Source organism: Armigeres subalbatus, chromosome 3 (assembly GCF_024139115.2).
Source record: "Armigeres subalbatus isolate Guangzhou_Male chromosome 3, GZ_Asu_2, whole genome shotgun sequence".
Lineage (NCBI taxonomy): Eukaryota > Metazoa > Arthropoda > Insecta > Diptera > Culicidae > Armigeres > Armigeres subalbatus.
This window is the reverse complement of record NC_085141.1, coordinates 381,876,124-381,899,210: the sequence shown is the minus strand read 5'-3', so window position 1 is coordinate 381,899,210 and position 23,087 is coordinate 381,876,124. Positions and strand designations below refer to the sequence as shown.

The window sequence follows — 23,087 nt, the reverse complement described above, 5'->3', positions numbered from 1 at the left end:
AACTTTAATTTGATAAATCTGTACCAAAATTGTACAGTTTAATTTACTCCACATGATCATTCTTGCCAATAAATTATGTTGCTATGGAGAACAATCAGATTCCATGTTACCGTGCCACATTGCATAGTTCGATAAGCCGTGAAGCGATAGATGTACTTGCCTTTGGAAATTATTGATATCATGTCCTCCAGACTATTTAATTTATTACGGGGCGCATAGAATACACTATTTGAGCACTTACCCAAGCTAATTCAGCAAAATGTAGTCATGTAACTACTGTTCTGATGTTGGTTTTTCATTATAGCACCCAAATGAGTGTTATAATGAATATTATGCAACCCATTTGAGTTGCATAATGTTCATTAAAGCACCCATTTCATTGGTATGGAAAAGTAGGCCGTTTTATCACTCAAAGACGAACTGTAAACCAGATATTATGATCAGGAATTGCAAAAATATTTTTCATGCATTCTGTCGCAGCTAAGGAAAAAAAAGTTTCGCTGGTTCCTACTTCTTGATTTTCGAGATTTGAGGTTGGTGCAAAATTGGATTATTAAGGGTTTCATCCTAAATGTTTTCATTTCTTGAGTACTAATATAATATTTGATTTTTTATTGGTTTTGTTTTAGTACTTGGTTCGGTAATCATAGAACTATTATTTATTATGCATTTAGAAAGTATGTGATTGTGAATATAAAAATGTTTTTAAAAAGAACGATAACTTTTGTTGATTGGTTCAAATCATTTTCCTTTTCAACTAGCTGACCCGGCAAAAGAAAATTTCAACGATTTTTGTCTAAAATTAGAAATTATTTTATTGGACATTTGTTGCATTTATTGCCATTTATCTTGTTATGCAACAACTAGTCCATATTGGCGCAGCATACATACAACATGACTGGTCTAAACATTTGTTTGTAAATCAAAAAAATGTTTAAGACATAGTTTTGATGTTTTGTTTATAAGTGGATACAGACACTTGGTATATTTGTCAACTTTTGGTGTGCATTATACTAATTTGTAGCCAAAGTCGCGTTCTAAGATTTGAAGATTCTAATACCATTTCCTTCTACTTAACTATGCGAAAGTGGATTTTTAACATATCGATAGATAAAGATCAAAGCAAAAATCAGATTTAACATTGAGGACGATTCAAGACTGACTTAATCAGACACGCATCCGAGGTCGGTATCACAAATAGAAGTACAAAAATAGCACTGAATGAATTACTGTTGAAGAATTTCGTATTAGAATGATAACAGATATTTAAATAAAATAACCTAATACTATTTGATCTTGATTTCAGCATGACTTATTCAGGGGGGCACGGCCCATTTGGCTAATCATAGAGGGGGTTGTGACCCCGAAAAGGCTGGGAACCACTGTCTAATAGCATTTTTCTAAATAATCGTCCACCAATTTCAGTTTTAAAATGGGTGATCGGAAATCTTATAAAATCCTTCAAATATCCTACAATAATTCCTTCGAGACTTCTGAATAATTCCTTCGGGCATTCTGAAGAATATTTCTTCGGGAAGTATTTCTACGGGAATTTTTCCATGAATTGTTTAAAACTCTTTCAAAAATTTTACAAGAATGTCTCCAGGAATACTTTAACTAGTTTCACCTAAGATCCCCCCAAGATTTATTTTAAAGTATTTATTTACGCGGCTGCGAGCAATAACAGGTCAGTTCAATTCGGGTCCGGTGTAGAATTTTTTTTTTAACTTCCCTGGGTATCCAAACATCATCAATTTTTTCTTATGGTATAGGATAGCAAAAATAGTTGATTGGCTTAGAAACCTCGAAATTTAAAAAATGTGAAAGTGCTTAATAAACATTAATCTGTGATGCGTCAATCGGCCAGTGAGAGATGTGATACCAAAGAAAATCAGAAGATAGAATTCCTGCTAAATTTCCAATAGTTTCTAATGAAATTTCCCAAAATGGATTTTTTTCTAGCTGCAGAATTTTCTATCAAGAAATTATAGGAAATTTCTCATTCCTTTCTTGCGAATGGAACTTATCAATGAGATAAGTATGTTACTTCTGCGCGAAATTAATTAACTGACCTATCTAAATTAATCTTTCCTTACCAACATTAATCTATCGACTAGAGACTCTAAACATTAAACGCTTTTTACAATGATATCACATTTGCAAACAATTTGGGAAAGGAACACTGCAGAACTCTTGGATAGGAGTTTCATTGGAATTTTTGAAGAAGTTACTTCTGAAGATTATTGAAGAAGTTCTGAAGATTTCCACATGCTGAAATGCACAGTCTGAAATATCCTGAATGAGAAATGAAACTCTGTGGAAGGCATTACAGGGCGGACTCGATTATCCGGAGGCTCGATTATCCGGGGCTCGGTTAACCGGAGTCATTTATTTACCCATCATAGAAAGATAAAAATATTAGTCGTATTTGGCACAACATAACACAAAATCAAGGCAAACGCAGCCGTAACGTAACCAGTATGTGTTAGGCTTATATCAAGAAGCCAGATTAATCCACCTAGTGGTAATAGTGCCTTTCTCGCTTTTCTAAGGGATCCAAAATCAAACATTCATAAAGATGGCAAGTTAATGTACTTCATTTCAAAGCACCGAATTTTTTAGAAACATTTGTAAGTTCATTCTAAGTACCATGTTGGTATTGGGACTCATGCCACCAAATGCTCCTCCGGAATATTCATATGGAAAAAAAAAATGGCACCACCGCAGGCAGGTGGGCCAGAGCCATGTATGAATTACAACATCAGCTCCAAACTCATAGCAAGAAAAAATATGCTTGTCCTCATGATGAATTGGATGATCCGGATTTTCCAAAAGATCACTACAGAGACCGCACTGGCCTTAGTTTGAATAAATGAAATGAAATAATTTCCATTCTAATAGGGCAACCGTACCCTTAGTTGATGTAGCACTAATAGTGGAGGTAGTGGGGCTCTAATAATATTTATCATAATTATACACCTTACGATTATTTCAGCTGATGCGTCTTACTTTAAATATCCTGTTAAATGCAACTTATCCTAAGATTTCACTTGAAAAACTATTGGAAACAACTATTTCCCTTAATAAAATTGACTCCCTTGCACCTATAGTGGTACAACTGTACCAATAGTGGCGAGTTTCATAAGAAATCAATGGATAGAACCAAAATTAATTTTCACCGCCACTAAAAGAATAGTGTATCCATTAGTAGTGCAAGCAGTATTTTGTAGTTGTTGATGTCAGATGACATCAATCTCATTTTTGTAAGCAAATTAATTAGTTTATCTATTGGCTACGATATTAAAGCTGTAAATTTCCAATAATTATCCATTTTTTTTTAAATATTTTCTTTTGTCATAGCAAATGGTGCTTTGCAATGATATTTAATAATTTGGCATTTTCCGGATGTTCTGGATCTTCCGGAGGGTCATAGTAAACATGTTTAGACCACGACATCAAATCCATACTTAGAATATGAAAACAAATGCATTTATAAAATCCTGGTGCTTTTTCAATGAAATTCGCAGATTTGCCTTTTTGTGAGATCTTCCTTATCTTCCGGAGGAGCACACGGCGGTGGTTAGAGGTGTGCGCCAACGCCAACAGTTTATGGGATCATGCCGCCGCCGACATTTTTGCGATGGTTAGCCGTTTGAAAAGTATCATGCCACTGATCTACAGTTTTCCACGGCCGATTAAAGTTGGCAGAAATCCGCAGAACTTACCGTGGAAACTCCGAAGAACCAGTGAGATTTCCGTATAATTTCCCGCTTTATACTCCCAAAACAAAAGTGATATTCCAGAGGGTTTGTTTTGAAAATTCCATACAATTTTTCCGTTTAAATAAAAAAAGTTTTCCATAAAAACTAAGAAGAACTTTCAATGGAAATTCCGAAGAATTTTTCGTCGAAATCTAAAAAAAATGTGCTTGAAATGCCGAAAGTACTGCAGTTCAATCCTAAGTAAATTTTCGTAAACAAATTGAAACAGCTGACCGTGGAATTTATGGATAATTTAGGTGCTCTTTCCAGAAAATTCCGAACAATTTTCCATGCACATTAAAGGCTGGAAAGGCTAAAGAATAAAAAAGGCTAATTATTAAATTTTCTGTGGAAATTCTCAAGGATTTCCCATTAAAATCCAAAGAATTTCACATTGAAGTCAAAATGTTTAAGGTAAAGGGCCGTTTGGCCATGAAGCCCAAAACTAGTCGGACATGTCATTGCCGAACAAATCCTTAGACCGAAACTCGTCTGATCGAAAATCATTTGGAAGAGATAGCCATATGGCCAATAATGTCGTTTGGCAGAACAGGTCATTTGGCCAAAAAAGTAGGAAAGGTGTAATGGGTCATTTAGCACGAAATGACGTTTTAGACGAAATGGTCGTTTGGAAAAAAGGGCCATCTGCTGGCCGAACATGTTATTTGACCGAAATGGTTTTAAGGCCGAAAGTGTTGTTTGGCCGACCTGCTCATATTGCCGAAAACTTCGTTTGGCCGAATAGTTTATCTAGCTCAAAAATATCGCTTGGTCGAAATGCTCATTTAGCAGAGAGGGCCATTATATGAAGATATGAAGAAATGGCAATATGGCAAATGACATTTTCGGCCAAACGCTATTTTCGGACAAATGATCTGTTGGGGAAAACAACTTTTTCAGCCAAATTATCAGTTCGTATGACCACTTCGCCCGTATGTTGCTTTCAGCCAAATGACTTTTTCGGCCAAACCGTTTTCGACCTTATAACCGTTTCGCCCTAATAAAAGTTGGCTAGATAACTCTTGCCTTAACATTTTATTCAGTAAAGTGGCATTTGAAAAAAGGATTTCCACCGAATGACTTTCGTCAATCGACGAAAAGGACCGAAAGGCCACAAACCCTCCTGGTCGACATTTTTTGCCCTATTACTTGTTCAGCAAGTGACATTTTCTGTGGGAATTCCGAAGAATATCTGAATTATTTTCCTAAAAAAATTGAAACAATTTCCCGTGAAAATTTAAAAAAAATCATTGAACATACCCTTTTTTATGTGGAAATTCTATAAAATTTTCTTCTAGAAAAAATACTCTAAAGAATTTCCCGTGAAAGAAAAGAAATCTCCATGGAAACTTCAGAGTATTTCCCGTCAAAAATCCGAAAAGCTTGGAATAATTTCCTAGCAATTAGATCTCTCCGGCGAAAATTAAAAAAGTCTACTGTTAATGTTTTAAAAATATGAAAAGTCTGTAGGTAACAAACGCAATAGAAAAAATCGCCACGGCGCTTCACACCGCCGGTGGCTAAATGGTATTCGGCTTGACGCCGAAAACGCCGCTGACCAAAATTATGACAAACGCTGCCGCCGACGATTTGCGGATCGGCGCACATCTCCAACGGTGGTCAAAACCGTCAGAACCCATGCAAGAGCCAACGGGAAATTTTCTAAGCTTTTATTTTACTGGAATAAAGATTATTTGAACAAAAGTTATATTTTCAGCAACAAAAAAAGTGGCTCGATTATTCGGAGGCAGGGATTGCAGAAATCGCTCTCAATAGACGACGAACGACGATAGATGAGAGGCAAAAATCTCTTCAATCATAACAAGCCATGAAAACAAAACTATCGCATTTGTATACAAGTTGGAAAAAACTGATTCGGATATGCGGCCCTAACCGAGGGGGTTTGATAAAACGCTTTGTTCTCGCTCATTTTATGTAGGGGACTGTAACAAACGTTTAACTACATGGGATGCTTTTCCTCGTACTTTTGGCCTGTTGTGTCTTACACTTTTTGTGCTTTTTTGAACGTTCACTAAGTTTGGTTTTGTTCATACAATTTATTTCGGCTTAACGAGTATTTCAGCCAAATCACATGTTCGGGAAATCGATATTTTAGGCAATATAAACCTTTCGGCCTGCAGGCCTTTTCGGCCATATTGCTCTTTCGGAATGAAAGCTGTTAAGAAAAATTATATTTTCGACCTTATGACCTCGTGTGGAGATTGGACAAATCAAGCATCCGAAAGATATTCAATTTGCAAAACAGAGAGCTAACCGCGGTGGGGGTTGGTACTCGGATTCTGATGGCTTTTCCGCAAACGTGACCTTTAAGTGGTTTTGTTGTGTAGGGGTTATCACGCCTATCTAGAGAGTAGGAGATTGAGGGTTCGAGTCCCTCCAAGACACGTGGATTCTTTTTCGCAAATTTCATATCAATTTGTTCATTTCGAAACATGTGCTGTGCATATGCACAGCCAAGATATTTAACAAAAAAAATTAAATTTCTGTTCTCTTTGTACTTTGTTACTCGCTTGCAGTTGTTTCCATGTCATTGGACAATTTGTCAATAATTTTTGTTCACTTTTTTTTATAATCAAGTAACGCCTGAATTATCCTCTAACTTTGTCTAACAGGTCATTGTTCATTGTTCTAAATCTGAAATCGGCTTTTTAATTAGTGCAATGATCATTAAACAAAGTTATAGTATTAAAGGATACATGTTTGTAAAAAATTTCGAATTGTAAATAATTGTTGAAGAAAGTTATTCACCCATATTCTTGCTTACGTTCGAATGCTCTTTCGAACGAAAGTTAATGTGCATTCTTGTTTACGCCAGAAAAATTAAATGGGGAAATGATGCGAACGAATCGGATTCCATTAGTTTATTGGTTTTGAGTTGTTTAAAATAATGTTTTTGGTAGTGTGAATATCAGTAAAATACACGTTGTTGAGGAAGATCCACCAGGACCTCTCTCAATACAGGACACTCAAAACGACACTTGCAGCGGTCCTTTCATTATCATGTAGTACAAAAGGAAGTTATTAAAAAGCCCTTTACTTGCATGGAATATCAGATCCTTATGTTATAAACTTTGTTATGTTATTGTATTTAGGACATAAAAGTGAACATAGTCCGGATGGTAAGAAAGTTTTTCGATAAATAGCTTGTGTGTCCGGCACTGGAGAATCGCCCTCCGCCTATATTTTGCCTTCAAAATTAACTAACAAATTGTTACAAAGAAGCTTACATATGGAAAGAGGAGTTTTTAAGCATTAAGTTTTGAAATTTGAACTACAGTTAAGCATATGCGGTATTTCGAAAAATTTCGTTTCAGGTGGTTCGAAACGAAATTCCGCGGAATTTGAGCATGGCGAAATCTGATTTCTTCATTTCGTTTCGTTTCGTAAAATTACAAAAATTTCGCTAGAAAAAACCAGCTTCTGACGAAATTTAACGGAATTTCGCGGAATTTCGAAACAAATTTAAACTTAAACCATACTTTATATTATAAAACTATTTTCAAAACTTTAGTTATACAATTTTTTCTATTAACGCTCACTTCTTCTTTTTCAATGGTGCTACATCCCAACTGGAACTTGATCTGCTTTTCAACTTAGTATTCTATTAGTACTTCCTCAGTTATTAATTGAAAACTTTTCTATGTCCACCATTGCATAAGTAGGTATCTTGTTTTTTTCTTCCTAAGCAATGGAGGGGGAATCTGCTCAACAGACATCCTGGGTTGGACGTCCAGGGAGTGCGGGGTTAGGGACCATCAGCAAACGAGAGAGGCAGGACTACATCCCCGACCCGCTAAACCGTTTCCATTGCCGTCAGCCCATCGTCCCTTAGGTACAACCAGAAAGTAATGCTTCAAAGGGGGGCCAGTGCACAACGCACCCTCTAGGTTGGCTGCATGTACTTGCAGCACCAAACATCGTGACTCGCTTTTTTAGAAGAAGACCATGTTATCGTGCAAGCGCGGATCGAGTTCGACCACAGGGCCGGTATGACCCATGAAGCCGACTCCGAGCCCTTCGACCACCTCTTATTTGCGCCTGAACTAGCCATTCCTCGAGTCCACGCGCCACTTCCTGTGTAGCTCCGAGACGATTTGGACAATAGCCGATAAAACGGCGTTCCAGCCAACTTCATCTTTACACATCCTCCGGACTAGGTTGTCCATCTACCCTTAGTGGAACTGTCCCACGCACGCTGCCATTTGACCATTGAGGCCAACCCGACAGTCCTACGGATGCCTCTCGTGCCGCGCATTTATAAACAGTCTATGTCTTCATCGATAACGATGCAGGAGCGCATTTGCAATAGCTGCCCAACTGGCACTATTGAATGCATTCCTCACGTCGAGAGTCACTACTGCACAATAGTGAACTCCCCTCCTCTTACGCTGGATAGCTATCTCCGCGGATTTGGTAACCGACAAAATAGCGTCTACGGTCGACTTACCCTTTCGGATTCCAAACTGGTTACTCGATAGACCATCTATATGCCGATGGATCCCTCGGTGGTTTTTCCGCCTTTGGCAATAGCACCAAGCTCTGCCTTTTCCATGCTGCAGGGAAGACTCCCTCGTCCAGGAATCTCTGCATGACAAATCTGAACATCTCGGGAGCCTCAGCAATGGCCGCTTTGATGGCCAGGTTCGGAATACCATCCGGTCCTGGCGCCTTACCTACACTAAGGGACTGTGCAATCCCCGCAAGTTCCGCCACAGTTGCTCTTCCCTCGTCGGCCACCCTGACCCCTGGCAGCTCCACAAAGTTAGGTCAGGGACTTGGGTCATGACGTGGGAAAAGCCCCGCGATGATCCTGTCAGCATTTCTGGAGACCGCTCTGTAGGGGCCATCGCCCCACGTGTCTTGGCCATTACGACTCTATAGGCGTCACCCTATGGATTCGCGTTGGCACTTTGACACAGGCCCTCGAAGCAGGTTTTTTGCTTGATCTTATCTCAGTCTTCAGAGCGGCTCTAGCAGCAACGAACGCCACCCGTCGTTCAACACGCTCCTCTTCTGTGCGTGCTCGCTGCATCCGCCTCCGTGCCCGTAGGTAGGCGCGGCGCAGGTTTGCAATTGCTTGAGTCCACCAATAAGCCGGTGGCCTCCCATTCCTAAGGTGGACTTTCCTAGGCATGGTGGCATCGCATGCACGAGAGAGTACTGTTACCAGCTGCTCGCCGCTCAGACCGAGAGTATTGTGCTCGCGGCGGAGCGCTTTTTAAAAACCTCGTTGTCGAAGTACGATGTCTTCCACATACGAGGGCTAGGCCTCGCCCCTTCTTCCGTGCGCTGAATGCTGGTCAAATAGTAGATACTGTAACGAACCGCCAGGTGGACGCTGTGAGTGTAGCCATCATCTACCCTCCAGTTTGAACTACTCGTTTGACCAGGGCTCCAGAACGTAACGAATGTATCTTAAGTGGCAAGACATCTTTGACCAGACCGAGAATCGAGCTCGCCATCTCCGGATTGGCAATCCTACGCCTTTGCTCGCATAGCTATTTGAGATGCTTACTACATAGCCCCGTTCTGAGTCGACAAATACGTATTTAGTTTTCTTCTATAAAGCATCCTCAGTATTTTGTTAGAAATATCTAACAGAAAACGAAAAGTATCTTTAACTATTCTATCCTATTTGTGTAAATGTAACCAGATATGAATCAGTTAACTAAAACTTTGACAAAGATGGAAAGTCGTTCCAAGGGCCCTTTTGAAGTCCGAAGCAAGTGAATAACTTTTTTTTATCCAGAGTAGATTACACCCAGTTCTTTTTATACACGTTTGGTTTTTACTCGATTACGACCTTTACCGTCAATGAAACTATGAGTTAACCATATGAAAAAAATCACAAAAAAATAAAGAAAATTCAGGTGAAATTAGGTTTTTAACGATATTTGAAACGAAGAATCAAAAAAAATTCTATATTTTTATATACTTACTAATATAAAACTGAACTGATTGATCAAATTCGGGAGCATACGCTCCACGATGTATTGCTTTCAAAGCGGCACAAATGCTGGGTTATTGCCTTATTGGCAATGATATATAAACGGGAATGAAGCGATTTATCACAGACTACTACTTCTCTTATTATAACTCTATTTATCGCAAAACAGTTATTTGACTTTGAAATCGAAATTCCGTACATAATATAAAATCAATTTTATAAAAATTCCGCGGAACAAAAATAAAATTTCGTTTCGTTTCGAAAAATTTCGAATTAAATGGACCCTGATTTCGTATCGTTTCGAAGACTCGAAAGTAAATCTATATTTCGTTTCGTTTCGTTTCGAATCAACATAGACATTTTAAATTTCGTTAGGAAAAAGTGTGTTATCGCATACCCTTAACTATAATATTAAATACCCCCAATGTTTTCCCAAAAAATCCCAAAACATACATACGTCCACGTTTTAGAAAAAAAAAACTGTAAGGCGGCATAACTTTTACTTAATTTTACTTTTTTTTTTATTCTTTACTAGCAGACCCGACGAACTTTGTTTCGCCTACAATTGATTTATTCTCTGAATTAGTTCTCGAGTTAAGCAGAAATGTGTGTTCCATTTGTATGGGAGCCCCCCTTTCCAAAAGTGGGAGGGGTCTCAAACCATCTTAAGAACCTTCCCCGACCCCAAAAACCTCTGCATGTAAATTTTCACGCCGATCGGTTCAGTAGTTTCCGAGTCTATAAAGGTCAGACAGACAGAAATTCATAATTAGAGAAGAAATTCATAATTAAAAAACACATAATAGATTTATTATGTGTTTTTTAATTATTAACTAAGTTCAACACAGACTTAATTTTACTTAATTTTACTTAATTTCCGTCAAAATCAGGGCTATTCAAAACTATGAAGGATTACGCTTTTTACGGAAATTGAGTAAAATTTCTGGGAGAAGAAAAGACACGACAATACAATTTTACTCAGTAGTTGAAATTTAGTTTGTAGATCTAATGTAGTAACATTGGACTGTGTAGTGCTGAGTAACAAACGAAATAGGTGTGTGGAATTGAAAATACTTTTGACTGACGGTTTCGGAAAACTTGTGATTTATATTTCAATCGAAAGTATATTACCACACATATTCTGGATGACTTTTACTGATGAAACTTGTAATGCCACTATTGATAACCCCTTTTCACAGCACTGTGCACTATCGAACCGAGATTCTCCAAAACAGCCGTTTTCATTATGAATGACTGTCCATAAACGACCGACTGAGACGGCCACAACGATGATGACGACAATGACGGACGACCCCATACCTGGCAGGCTATTCGCTACGAATCGCACAGGTCAAGTCAATGGATAAACCCTCAACACGCCCGTGCCCGCACTCTCTGGCTTAGGTCTCGCTCGCAATGTGCTCCATTTCGTTGTTCGTTCATTGATGGATGAGCCATAGCCTTTGTTCTAACGTTCCTCGCTCGCGTCGTTCGCGCGCAGCTCATTTAGGCGACCTGAGCTTACCGTCGCGTTGCGTTGTCGCTAACAAACCTCATCCAGCAGTGTGCAGACCGTCGTTCCTCGCGTAATGATTGGCAACCGAACGGAGCGGACCCGTCTGTGTTGGTGACTTAATTGCACGGTATCGTGGGCTCTGTTGACAGTCTAAGCGCCGGCCGAAGTCAAAGCGCAAGCAGTAGGTACGGGATCAGCAACCGGAGAACCTCGCCCGCATGTGAAGGTGCTTTCAGTGTTTGATCTTCGTTTGATTAACCGGGATAGTCGATAAAAAAATGCATTCACGTGGTCGAATCAAACCGCTGGCGAAGATTTTCGTGCTGATAGTGTTTGTGTTCGACGGTTCCGTTTCGGTGGGACTCGACCCACCTAACAGTACCTTTGTTGCTGACGGCATTGGAAACGCGACTGGGTCATCGATATTGCCGAATGTGACGAGTTCCAGTGTAGGGTCGTTAACTGAAAAGCCGGCTTTAGTTACAACCACCGTAATTACGACGACGACGTCTACGGAAGAAATTACAACAGAACGCGTGATGACGACCACCGCCAGTATTACGACAGCCAGCCAAAGTTCTACCAGGAAAGAAGTGCTTATCGAAAGCACTACAGCCATCCCAGCACCGGATGTCAGCATACCCGCCAGTCATGATCAGTTGCCAAACTGCTCGGAATTCGAGGTGAGTAGTTTTTACTCAAATTTAATTAGTTTTGTCTTTGATGATAAGCACCGCAAATGTATGGTTGTAAGTTCACAATCTAGCTTAGTATTTTTTATCTTGGGGTGTAACCCTTCGAAAGTATGAAGCGTGACGAAAAATACTTTAGATGTGAATCACGAACCATTTGGAAGACCGGGGGAAACAGAGAACGGATGACGTAGACCGCGACACTTGCGAGTGTTTATTTTGATGCACTCTATATGTCTCATCGTCGTCGCCAAGCTCTGTTGCAAGCAATTTGCAAGTTAACGGATCAACGGTATAGATAATGTGCTACCTGCGAGACACAAAATTTTCGATGATTACTGTTGTGGAACGGTGGATTTTTTTAAAGGTGTGAAATGATTTGTCGTGAAGCATGATCATTGGTTGATACTGGGAATTGTCTTCTAGTAACCAGTGTTAATCTAATTAGGTTGGTTCAAATACCGGAACCGTACACGATGTTGGAAGTGGTTCACATCGAGGTTTTTTTGTTGACGCATCTTCCAATTTGATTCATGATAGGCGTTTGTTTCACAACAATTGTTTGTTGTGAAAAAGATGCTTTATAATAAATTGTTGATAGATTTAATGAGTTGACACATTATGAATTTGTATTTTTATTTTGTTGATATAGAACTATGATTATTTTATTCATAGTCATATTTGAAGTGACTGCAATTAAATCAATTCGAATAGTGTTTTTGAGCCATTGGTCTTAGCACTCGAATTATGATAAAAATATTGAAACACATATTCCAAATGAATCGCCTGCTTTGAGGGTGCTTATAGCGGCACACTAGGAGTTAACTTTCTGAAATCAGTATGGCGAAAGGCATCTAAGGTTCGATTTCTCAAAATTGAACACCTTAATCGAAAAAACAAAACAAAACAAAACGCTAATTAGACCGGTAGTCCTCTACGGACACGAGACCTGGACGATGCTCGTGGAGGACCAACGCGCACTTGGAGTTTTCGAAAGGAAAGTGCTGCGTACCATCTATGGTGGGGTGCAGATGGCGGACGGTACGTGGAGGAGGCGAATGAACCACGAATTGCATCAGCTGTTGGGAGAACCATCCATCGTTCACACCGCGAAAATCGGACGACTGCGATGGGCCGGGCACGTAGCCAGAATGTCGGACAGTAATCCGGTGAAAATGGTTCTCGACAACGATCCGACGGGCACAAGAAGGCGAGGTGCGCAGCGGGCAAGGTGGATCGATCAGGTGGAAGATGACTTGCGGACCCTCCGTAGACTGCGTGGTTGGCGACGTGTAGCCATGGACCGAGCCGAACGGAGAAGACTCTTATATACCGCACAGGCCACTTCGGCCTTAGTCTGAATAAATAAATAATAATAATAATCGAAAAAATATTTGGTAGGCGGAGTAGCGGACACCATCCTTCATAACCGGTATCAAATAGTTTTTCATGGAAAGTTCCTAATTTTGAGAAAGCCCGCATTAGATGTCTTTCGCCATACAAATTTCTGGCGATTAATACATGTTGGCTATTTTACGCATATACTATAGCGCCTGGATGTGGCAGCGGCGGATAGAAACTCAGCCACTGCCAATAATTCATTGCCTCTGCCAGGTAGGATTTTTCCTCTGGTTGAGCCATGTAGGTAGGAATTCGGAACCGATTTGCGATTTGAGCGTAACTTATTTTGCGATTTGGGCGTAACAAACCACAAACTTTCCTCTATCAGATAAAAGAATTAGTTTTGATTAAAACGCTCGCATTCTCCGGAATTCATGAAACAATGTATATTTATAAAATAAGTTACGCCCAAATCGCAAATCTTACTTACAAACTTAGCCTAATTTATACTAAGGGTACAAGGAGAAGATTGCAACGATTTTTGTCTAAAATTGGGAATTATTTTATTGGACATTTGTTGCAATATCTCAGTATTAGAAATTCTCTAAATACTATTACACGAATGCAACTTCAGAATCATATTCAAAATTTGATTTTGAATCCTCTAAAGTGCCTTCTCTCTGGTATTGCAGCAACTAGTCCATATTGGCACAGCACTGTGCATACAACATGGCTGGTCTAAAATTTGTTTGCAAATCAAAAATTTGTTTCGCATTCCGCAAAATTTTCGATTTTAACCAGAGGGTGGAAAAAAATCCAAACTTGTTTTCAATCTACTACAAACGACTCGAGGGTTTCGCCCTTCGACGGAAAGGTCCGTGTCATCTGCAAACAAAGATTGGTTTTGGTGATAAATCAGGTAAGTCAGAATTAAAAATGTTATACAATATGGGCCCCATACCAGCTCTTACAGGAAATCTTTCAGATTTCGAATTCTGATAGTTTACCTGTAGTAAGCGATCTGATAGATAATGTTGGATCAATTTAATAATATATTGAGGAAAATTAAAATTTATCAATATTACAATCAAACCTCCATGCCAAACACTGTCAAGTGCTTTCTCTATATCAAGAAGAGCAACTCCAGTCGAATATCCTTCAGATTTGTTGAATCGAATTAAATTCATAACTCCTAATATATTGTCCTTCCTTCGAATAGATTTTTATTGCACAGTTCTGTTTTCTCATTGTGTCAGAACTGTGCCATAAAAATCCTATTCGACTAAATGCTGATGTCATATTAGAAATTTGGGGACAGTACTGTCGATAGCAAATCCTTCCGCACGCGATGGCATATGAGCAAGTCAAACCACCTTCCTTTTGCCAGTGGAGATATATCAGCTTCCACACTGATATTCTTCCTCCCCTTCATACGGGAGCTTGGCAGAAGGAAGGTCGTGCGATATGTGCCATCACAAATATTGCCCTCCGCTCGCTTTCAAATCGACTTCTATAAAAACATTCTTCATGCCTGCCGTATCCTAACGGAACTATCAATTCTATACTTTCGCCTCTAATGCTATCATGAACATGTACGTCCAAGTTTGGAAGATGATATTAGCATTTCCATATCATTGTAAATCGTTTAACTTCACGTAGAAGTAACACACACGAAATCATTAATTTAGTGTCCTAATAATTGATGAGTGGTTGAATGCCCATGGCGAAAACCAAGTTGCTCATCAGCAGAAAATTGTCATTAATATGAACCATCATTCTATTTAAAATAATCTTTTCAAACAGTTTGCTTATTGAAGGAAGCTAACTGATCGGGCGATAACTAGAAGCAGTGGCGTAGCCAGAAAATTGGTCTGGGGGGGGTTTTCTGAACTTTTTTTTTTCGAAAAAAAAAATTTCTTCTAAAAATTTTGTCTTTGGGGGGGGTTTTATGCCCAAAACCACCCCCCTGGCTACGCCACTGACTAGAAGCCTCAGAAGGATTTTTGTCCAGCTTCAAAACTGGAACAACTTTGGCGTTTTTCTATTTATCTGGGAAGTATGCAAATTGAAAACATCTGTTAAATAAATTAACCAAAAAGGATAAAGAGATCTCAGGAAGTTTTTTGATAAGTATGTAAAAATTACTATCATCACACAAGGCTTTCATATTTTTAAATTTTCTAGTAAAAGATTCTCTTAATTAAGAATGTCTTCGAAGCTCTGTTTAAATTGATCCTCAATTGAACTAGTGTGACCTAGACTAAAATGATGCTGCTGGTATCATTTTCGGCAGTCACCCGTAAGCCCAAGTACACAAATTCGTCTACCATATCGATTCGTCACCACCGATGCAAACTCGCGCTGGGTGGCTCACATTGTCTCTTCTTGAACATCTTCCTATCATGTACTTCGTATTCGACGTGTTGATGACCAGTCCGATCCGCTTAGCTTCCCTCTTCAGTCTGATGTACGCTACTTCCATATTCTCAAAGTTACGGGCCATAATATCTATGTTGTCGGCGAAGCCAAATAGCTGGACGGACTTATTGAAAATTGTACCACTCGTGTTGGTTCCTGCTCTTCGTATTACCCCTTCCAAAGCGATGTTCAATAGCAGTCATGAAAGGCCATCACCTTGCAAAGGGATTCGAGAATGCCCCTGAAACTCGAAACTCGCACATCACCCGATCCATCGCCGCCTTGATCAACCGTGTCAGTTTATCTGGAAATCCGTGTTCGTCCGTGTTGGTCTTCGATACGCACCTTGTAGTTTCACAAACTGCAATACATTTTTCGACTATCTTTCAGTCACGCCTAATAGTTTTCTAAACCACAAACCAATTTCAATCTTCCAGAAGAGCCTTGTGGTTCTTCAAACCACAAACCATTTCTCCAGCGGTCTTTCAGACGCGTCACCACAAACCATTTTCCGACGGTCTTCCGCACACGTCTTGTGATTCAGCAAACCACAAACTATTATCCGATTGTCTTTGAGACGCGTCTTGTGATTTCGAAAACAACGTTTTCGTTTTGTGATCGTTTTGCTTTCCGCACAAAGCAAAACTAAATTTCGACGATCGGCTGATCGCTCTGCTTACTGGAGAAACACGACTGGACAAGAGACAAATTTTCACTTTCTCGCCTTTGGTCGCATCTTTCCTCATCTGGTATTTATTTCAGTGTAAGTGTAGAGGGTCCAGGTTGAATACCCGTCTTTGGTTGATTTTTTTGGTAAAGTATCTAAAGTTGTCGACGTATACAGCATTCCACTCCTCGTTGGGAGTGTAAAAATAAATTCAGTATACACACACAACATATAATCAGTTACTATGTCTGAAACACGATTATGCATATGCACACCATGTGACAGATTTAGTTCAGAGGGTAACCTTCAGTGGGGTTTGAACTTCGAGACGGGTCTTGTAATTTTGAAAACCACAAACCTTTTTCCGACGGTCTTCCATACGCCCCTTTTGGGTTTGCAAATTAAAATATGTCACCCTTAACAATTTAGCCACTTGAATTTATCTCACCTCATAAAATCAACGATTGGATCCAAAAAGTAGACTGGCAGGATCGCCAACAAGTATGGCCGGAACGAAATTATGACAGCGACTCTCCGTGGATGCGTGTGCACGCCGTGGAGATCTGAACAGAAGAGGCAGAGTCATGGCTTGCTGCTCACCGATTGACACGCTGAGGTGTGAATCTATAAACACACGCTGAAGACATTTCACTCAAACCCCACAGGAACTATCATTGAGTAATGTGACCATACGTCCCGCGTTTCGCGGGACAGTCCCGCATTTTCACTATTTGTCCCGCGCTGAAAAGCGTCCCGCGAAACGTCCCGCATTCAACTTATTTTTAAATAATGTCCCGCGAAATACAGAAAAATAGAATACATTATTAGCTAATACTAAAAAAATATAATTTTGACTAAATCTAACGTTTTGTAAGGCAATCATATGGATCATAGAAATCAAGATTAAAATGTTCTCCTACGACTGAAACTAAATTATCTCTATAGTTTGTTTTCATTTTATCATTTATTCAGACTTAGGCCGAAGTGGCCTGTGCGGTATATAAGAGTCTTCTCCATTCGGCTCGGTCCATGGCTACACGTCGCCAACCACGCAGTCCTACGGAGGGTCCGCAAGTCATCTTCCACCTGATCGATCCACCTTGCCCGCTGCGCACCTCGCCTTCTTGTGCCCGTCGGATCGTTGTCGAGAACCATTTTCACCGGGTTACTGTCCGACATTCTGGCTACGTGCCCGGCCCATCGCAGTCGTCCGATTTTCGCGGTGTGAACGATGGATGGTTCTCCCAACAGCTGATGCAATTCGTGGTAGCATCATTGTTTTACCCAAGCCTTATATCCTGGGAATCTTGTAAGCAGATTTTGCTTCCATGTATTTCCTGCTGCGTAATTGCTTGGATTTCGACACGGAACGTAAAAAATTCCACTCCATTTAAATGCCATGCTGACCAAAATCTGGCGTAAAATCTACCCCAGTTAGAAGACGACTTTTACTGTGCTGATATTGGATATCGATAGCAGTGTTGGGAAAAACTCAAATTCTTAAATCTTTTCCAAAATTTAAACCAAGCGTGAGTCAAACACTACCCGACTCATGGCACAGAGAATCCTTCATGATTAGACTTGCGGTTTGCATCATTGCTTGATTTCTGCGTGTTATTCTCCATCGAATTAATCGAATTTACTTTCTTTGCTTAAAACAATAGAAAATAAATCTATAGGTAACATAAAATACGCTTTTAATGGGATTTGGTGCTTTTGAGGCGAAATATATTTTGGCAAATAAGCGGAACGCAAGCAATCTGAAATGGGACGGAAGCTTTGATTTTCTGAGCAGATATCTCTTCAGTATAACCTGTTCGGAAATAAATTGGGCCGTGGACCATATTCCTGAAGGTGAAGGCTTCAACCAGAATAGACTTTTAGAGAAATATGTTTCTAATTAATTCATAATCACAGTATCTACTTTTGATATGTATTTTAGAAAGAGTTATTTAGGTTAATCGGAAAACAATTTTCGAGGTTCGATACCTATCACTGCTTCTATCGCTACATACAAACATATTTTCAAACAAAATTCTATACACAAGACGATCAACAGCTGAAAGTCATTTAAGGCTCTATAAACCGTAATCAATCCGATAATGACGATGATTTTATTCGAATCCGCACTAATACTAATAAAGTTTTGAACTAAATTCAACATTTTTGCGCTATTTGACGACTTACCTCCATCATAATATATTCATGGCATTTCCATATTAGTTTTTCACTTATCCAAATTAACAATTACTGAGGAATTGCAGGAAAAACTATGAAAACTGCCTTTTTTCCTGAGCCGGCATTCGTATTTTTTCGAACGCATACTAACTCCGAACGTTCGGAGCAAACACATACACACGCACTTGATTTTTCACTTGATCTTTTCCCACTGTTTTCTTGATTTAATCACTCCTAAAACATATTCACTAACTGAGTTTCACATTTTTCTTCAATATTGACTACCAATTAATTCACTTCGCGTCCAAAAACTGTCGAAAACTGCTTCCCAAAAATCGAAGTGAGAGACAAATTTGACGACCGTATTGTGAATGCAATAAAATGCGGAAGACTCAAATTCACTAGCGCAATAAGTGAAATGGTGAGTTCAAAATCTACGCGATGCAACTTCATTCAATCCGAACAATACAACGTATACGCCAGCGAACACGCAAACAAAGGTGTGCATACACAAGGAAATAATCATCTCTTCTCCGTTGCCAGATTTGTTTATTGGAAAAAATCATTGCTGTTTGTCGGATTGAACAAATATACCAGAAATAAATATTTAAACATGTTATGTAAGCCGCTGTTAAATTCCAAGTGGTGAATAAAAAATTTTAAACCGATAAATACCCATATATTTGATACACCGTGAACATGTGTTGTGATATAGAATAAACATTTCGTCAAGTCTGGCAACATTATGCATCAGCTGGCATATTTTTAACACCCCATTTCCACCCACCCCAGTTGTAAACAAAATTTATCTATCGCTGCTGCACTTTTCCGTACCAATTGCCTCACTATTACAGACAAGCGATACAGTCATTAATTCTCAAAACATTGTGATGGAGTCTTGAGCCTTAACTGCAATGCTTTTTAACTGCAATTCGATAGTTGCAACAGTTTTGCAGATATTGGACAGGGAACTGCTGAACTTCAAAATTATATGAAACTCCATGGCAGCTACATCTAGCTGCACATTCAACGTTTGAAGAAAGCTTTGACTTCTAAAATGGAAAAATAAGCAAACTAAGCATTGCTAACAAATTAAAAATTGAAAGATTTGATTTAAGCGTTATTACTAAAACATATTCAACTCTGAACTTTTTTTGTCCCGCGCTCACACAAAATTTATCTGGTCACATTATCATTGAGTCATCCAGAAAGATCACTGGATCCCCATCTTCGGAAGCAGAATGGACCTTCAGGGAGTCTAAACTCGCAGCAAATAGCAGCCAGGTAGAATGTTGACAAGGATCTACCAACTTTCAGTGGGAATTCAGTTGACTAGCCGATGTTTAATAGCAGTCTAGAGGAGTCGACGGCAGCGTGTGGTTTTTCGGAAACGTTGTACCGCAAGTCTTAAATACCTTTCGCACTCTTTATTGCCACCCCAAACTGCTGGTTCGGTCGCTACACGAGAAAATCCGCTAAACACCCGGACCTAGACATTACCGCCCAGAATCAATTTTGGAATTTGGATTGGCAGTGCAGAATTTTGTAGACCATCTTCAAGCGGCAGACCAGGAAGAACATTTGGCCAACCCAATGCTCATGCAGGAACTGGTTGAGAAACTGCCGGGGCTAATGATATTGGACTGGGCCACATTCACAGACCAACAAAGGAGGACTAAGATATCAACCTCCGGCGAATTCATGGCTAAGCTAGTTTGCGCCGCTAGTGAGGTCAGCTGTGCGCTCCCAGGACTCTAAAGAGGATTAAATGCGAAGTAAACAGCAGCGATCGAGGGGAAAAATCTAGAATACAAGTCCATTCTGCACTTCGTCTCGGGGTTCCGCTGCGGTTGCGTGAGGGAGGACCGTTTGATTTTATAGCAGCTAAGTGTCGATTATATTGGGCAGTATATGTAGACGCTGCTGAGATCGAGTGTTAACTTCCACATGGCTGCGGCGCCGACCGTGGACGATCTTCTAAACGAATAGCTTCGAGATGATTTTACGCTGGAAGAAAACGGATCTACTAATCCAGGAAAGACGATTAAATTAGATGAATACAAAAGAGCGAGGCAATTACTGGTGGCTTCAGCGAGGTGTACAAAAACTAAATTCGATTCTGGTCTCCTATGGAAAGTTGACGATCCGGAGTTCCCGAATACGTATCCAATGGCCAAGCGTTGTAGAAGAAGCTGATCCGAAATGCTGCCTTGATGCAGTGAGTTCGCGAGCAATTATGCGACTACGAGCGGAAGGTATAGACGCAAAGTCAGCCAGTCAGAAGCGACCTCCATCGATCCTCGGAGGACTTGGTTTCTAGCTTTAGGAATCCTCATCAACCCGAAGAAACCGGCGAAAATTTGGTTGATATGGGATGTTGCGGCAAAAGCTGGAGCAGTTTCCTTCAAGTCATACTTGCTGAAAGGTCCGGATCTTCTCAAACCAAACCTCAGTGGTTTCCGATTGTTTTTCGTGTCAGTTTCAGGAGACATCAAGAAGATTTTTCTTCAAATAACACCTAAAGACAGGACAGGAGCACCAAGATGTTCGTATTTCGTCCTAGATCCGATATGCCGCCCAAACCTGCGCTATTGAAGTCACCATGTTCGGGTCCATACAATATGGATATTGCCGGAATTGGCTCGATGAGTAGAAGCCGGAAATCGATGTTTGGCACCATTTTGGAATTCAAGATGACCGAATTCCGGGTTGATAAAATGACTGGAAACCCTTTCAATACAAACCATCGGCCGGAAACCATTCTAGGAATTCCTCCGGGAGTTGTCCCAGAAATTCTTCCGAGTGTTAAATTCCTCCAGAAGTTCCACAAAGGAATTCCTTCGGAAGTTACTGAAAGGTATTCCCTTCTGAAGCTCCTCCAGGAATTTCTCTGGATAAAAATCAAGGAATTCTTCCGGAAGTTCATCCAGGAAATCGTCTTGAAGTTCTTTCAGAAAATTCTCTCCAATTTCAACTCCATGAAATCCTCCCAAAGCTACTCCAGGAAATCCTCCGGAAGTTCCTTCCGAAAATCCTCTGGAAATTCTTCAGGAATTTCTCAAAGATGTTCCTCCAGAAATTTCTCCGGAAGTTCTTCCACAAATTCCTTCGGGAGTTCCTCTACAAATTCTTCCGGGAGTTCCTTCAAAATTTCCTCAAGGTATTCCTCAATGAAATTCATTCAGAAGTTACCCAAAGAAATTCCTCCGGAAGTTTGTCAAAGGAATTCCTCCGGAAGTTCCTCAAAGTAATTCCTCCGGAAGGACTACAAAGGAATTCCTCCAGAAGTTCTACAAAGCATATTCGTCCAGATTTTCTCCAAGGAATTCCTCAGCTCCCTAGAAGCACACATGTTCCACATAAATTACTGCAACTCAAACGTGACCAGATTTAGTCACAATCAAGTTGCAGCAACCATTTTGGTCCGACTTGTGCTGCTCGGCTTCCTCCAGACAAACCTTAAAGGAATACCTCCGGAACTTCCTCAAAGGAATTACTTCGGAAATTCCTCAAAGAAACTCCTCCGGAAGTTCTTCTAGGAAATTCTCCGCAGTTTCTAAAGTAATTCCTCCAAAAATTCATTCGGTAATTCCTCGAAGTTTTTTTTTCCGAAAGTTCCACTGTAGGTTTATCCGGAAGTACCTCCAATAATTCTTATGGAAGCTTCTCTAGACATCCTTCAAGAATTCCTTCCTCCAGTAGTTCCTCCGAAAATTCCTCTTTCGTCCAAAAAACTAAACATTTAAAAAAATTAAAGTTCCAAGAAATCAAGCTTCCAATAAATATAAAATTTCCCTTGATAATGCAAAATTTTCATTAACGCAAGGAAATTTCCAAAAAAAAAAAAAAATTATTGACATTAGGGTAAATCACTACTTGGGCCTATGGACCCGGTTCCCGGCTCACTGCACATAAAACTAATGATTTATACTGTTTGAAAGCCGTAGGTTCATGATTGATAATTTTTAAAAAGTCTCCCATTTATTTTTCACAATACTCAATATTTTTCAACCACTTGTTTTACTCCTAATTGATCCAATTGTAGAAAATAAAAATGTAGATTTTAAAATTTCGCTCTCCGATGCCACACCACTGAGCCGGAGTGATTCTTTCCACTTTTACAAAACGGTATCATCAAATAAACACCTACCTGAAAATCGTCACAGTGCTCGATACAACCATTGCTTGAAGCTGTTAATCACCACACCATAATTCTACACACACGCGCTTCAATTCTTCCTAATTTTTCGTTTCACAAGAACTTATTTAAACACATTAGAATACATTTTAAAATGTATCCTCAAACCGATCAAAAAATCACCTCGGCCCAAGAGCTTCTTGTCGCACCGTGCTGCCAAAAGGCCAGGAGTATGAAAATGATCCTTCATTGTTAATAGGGAAACTGTCTAATACGTTGGTGCTATCATGTTATTTATAATTCTCTCGATTTCAAAAGGTGAAAAAAAAATTGTTTTTAAGTATTTGGAAGAAATTTGGATGAGTAAATATGTCTTCTCAACCAAATAAAAATGATTATGAAAAATAC

The 23,087-nt window shown here is 39.7% G+C and overlaps 1 protein-coding gene across 3 annotated transcripts in view; it reads left to right on the top strand.

The window, feature by feature from the left end:
* The window catches only part of LOC134223781 (probable G-protein coupled receptor Mth-like 14), a 32,834-nt gene that overhangs the window by 2,762 nt on the left and 6,985 nt on the right, over nucleotides 1–23,087 (top strand). The window contains exon 2 of one of the 3 annotated variants that reach the window (XM_062702976.1): nucleotides 11,294–11,928. In XM_062702976.1, the coding sequence (XP_062558960.1) occupies nucleotides 11,524–11,928 (405 nt within the window). In that variant the 5' untranslated portion in view covers nucleotides 11,294–11,523. Of the gene's footprint in view, nucleotides 1–10,928; nucleotides 11,929–23,087 lie in introns of all 3 variants that reach the window. The other 2 variants (XM_062702977.1, XM_062702975.1) reach the window with 2 other exon arrangements.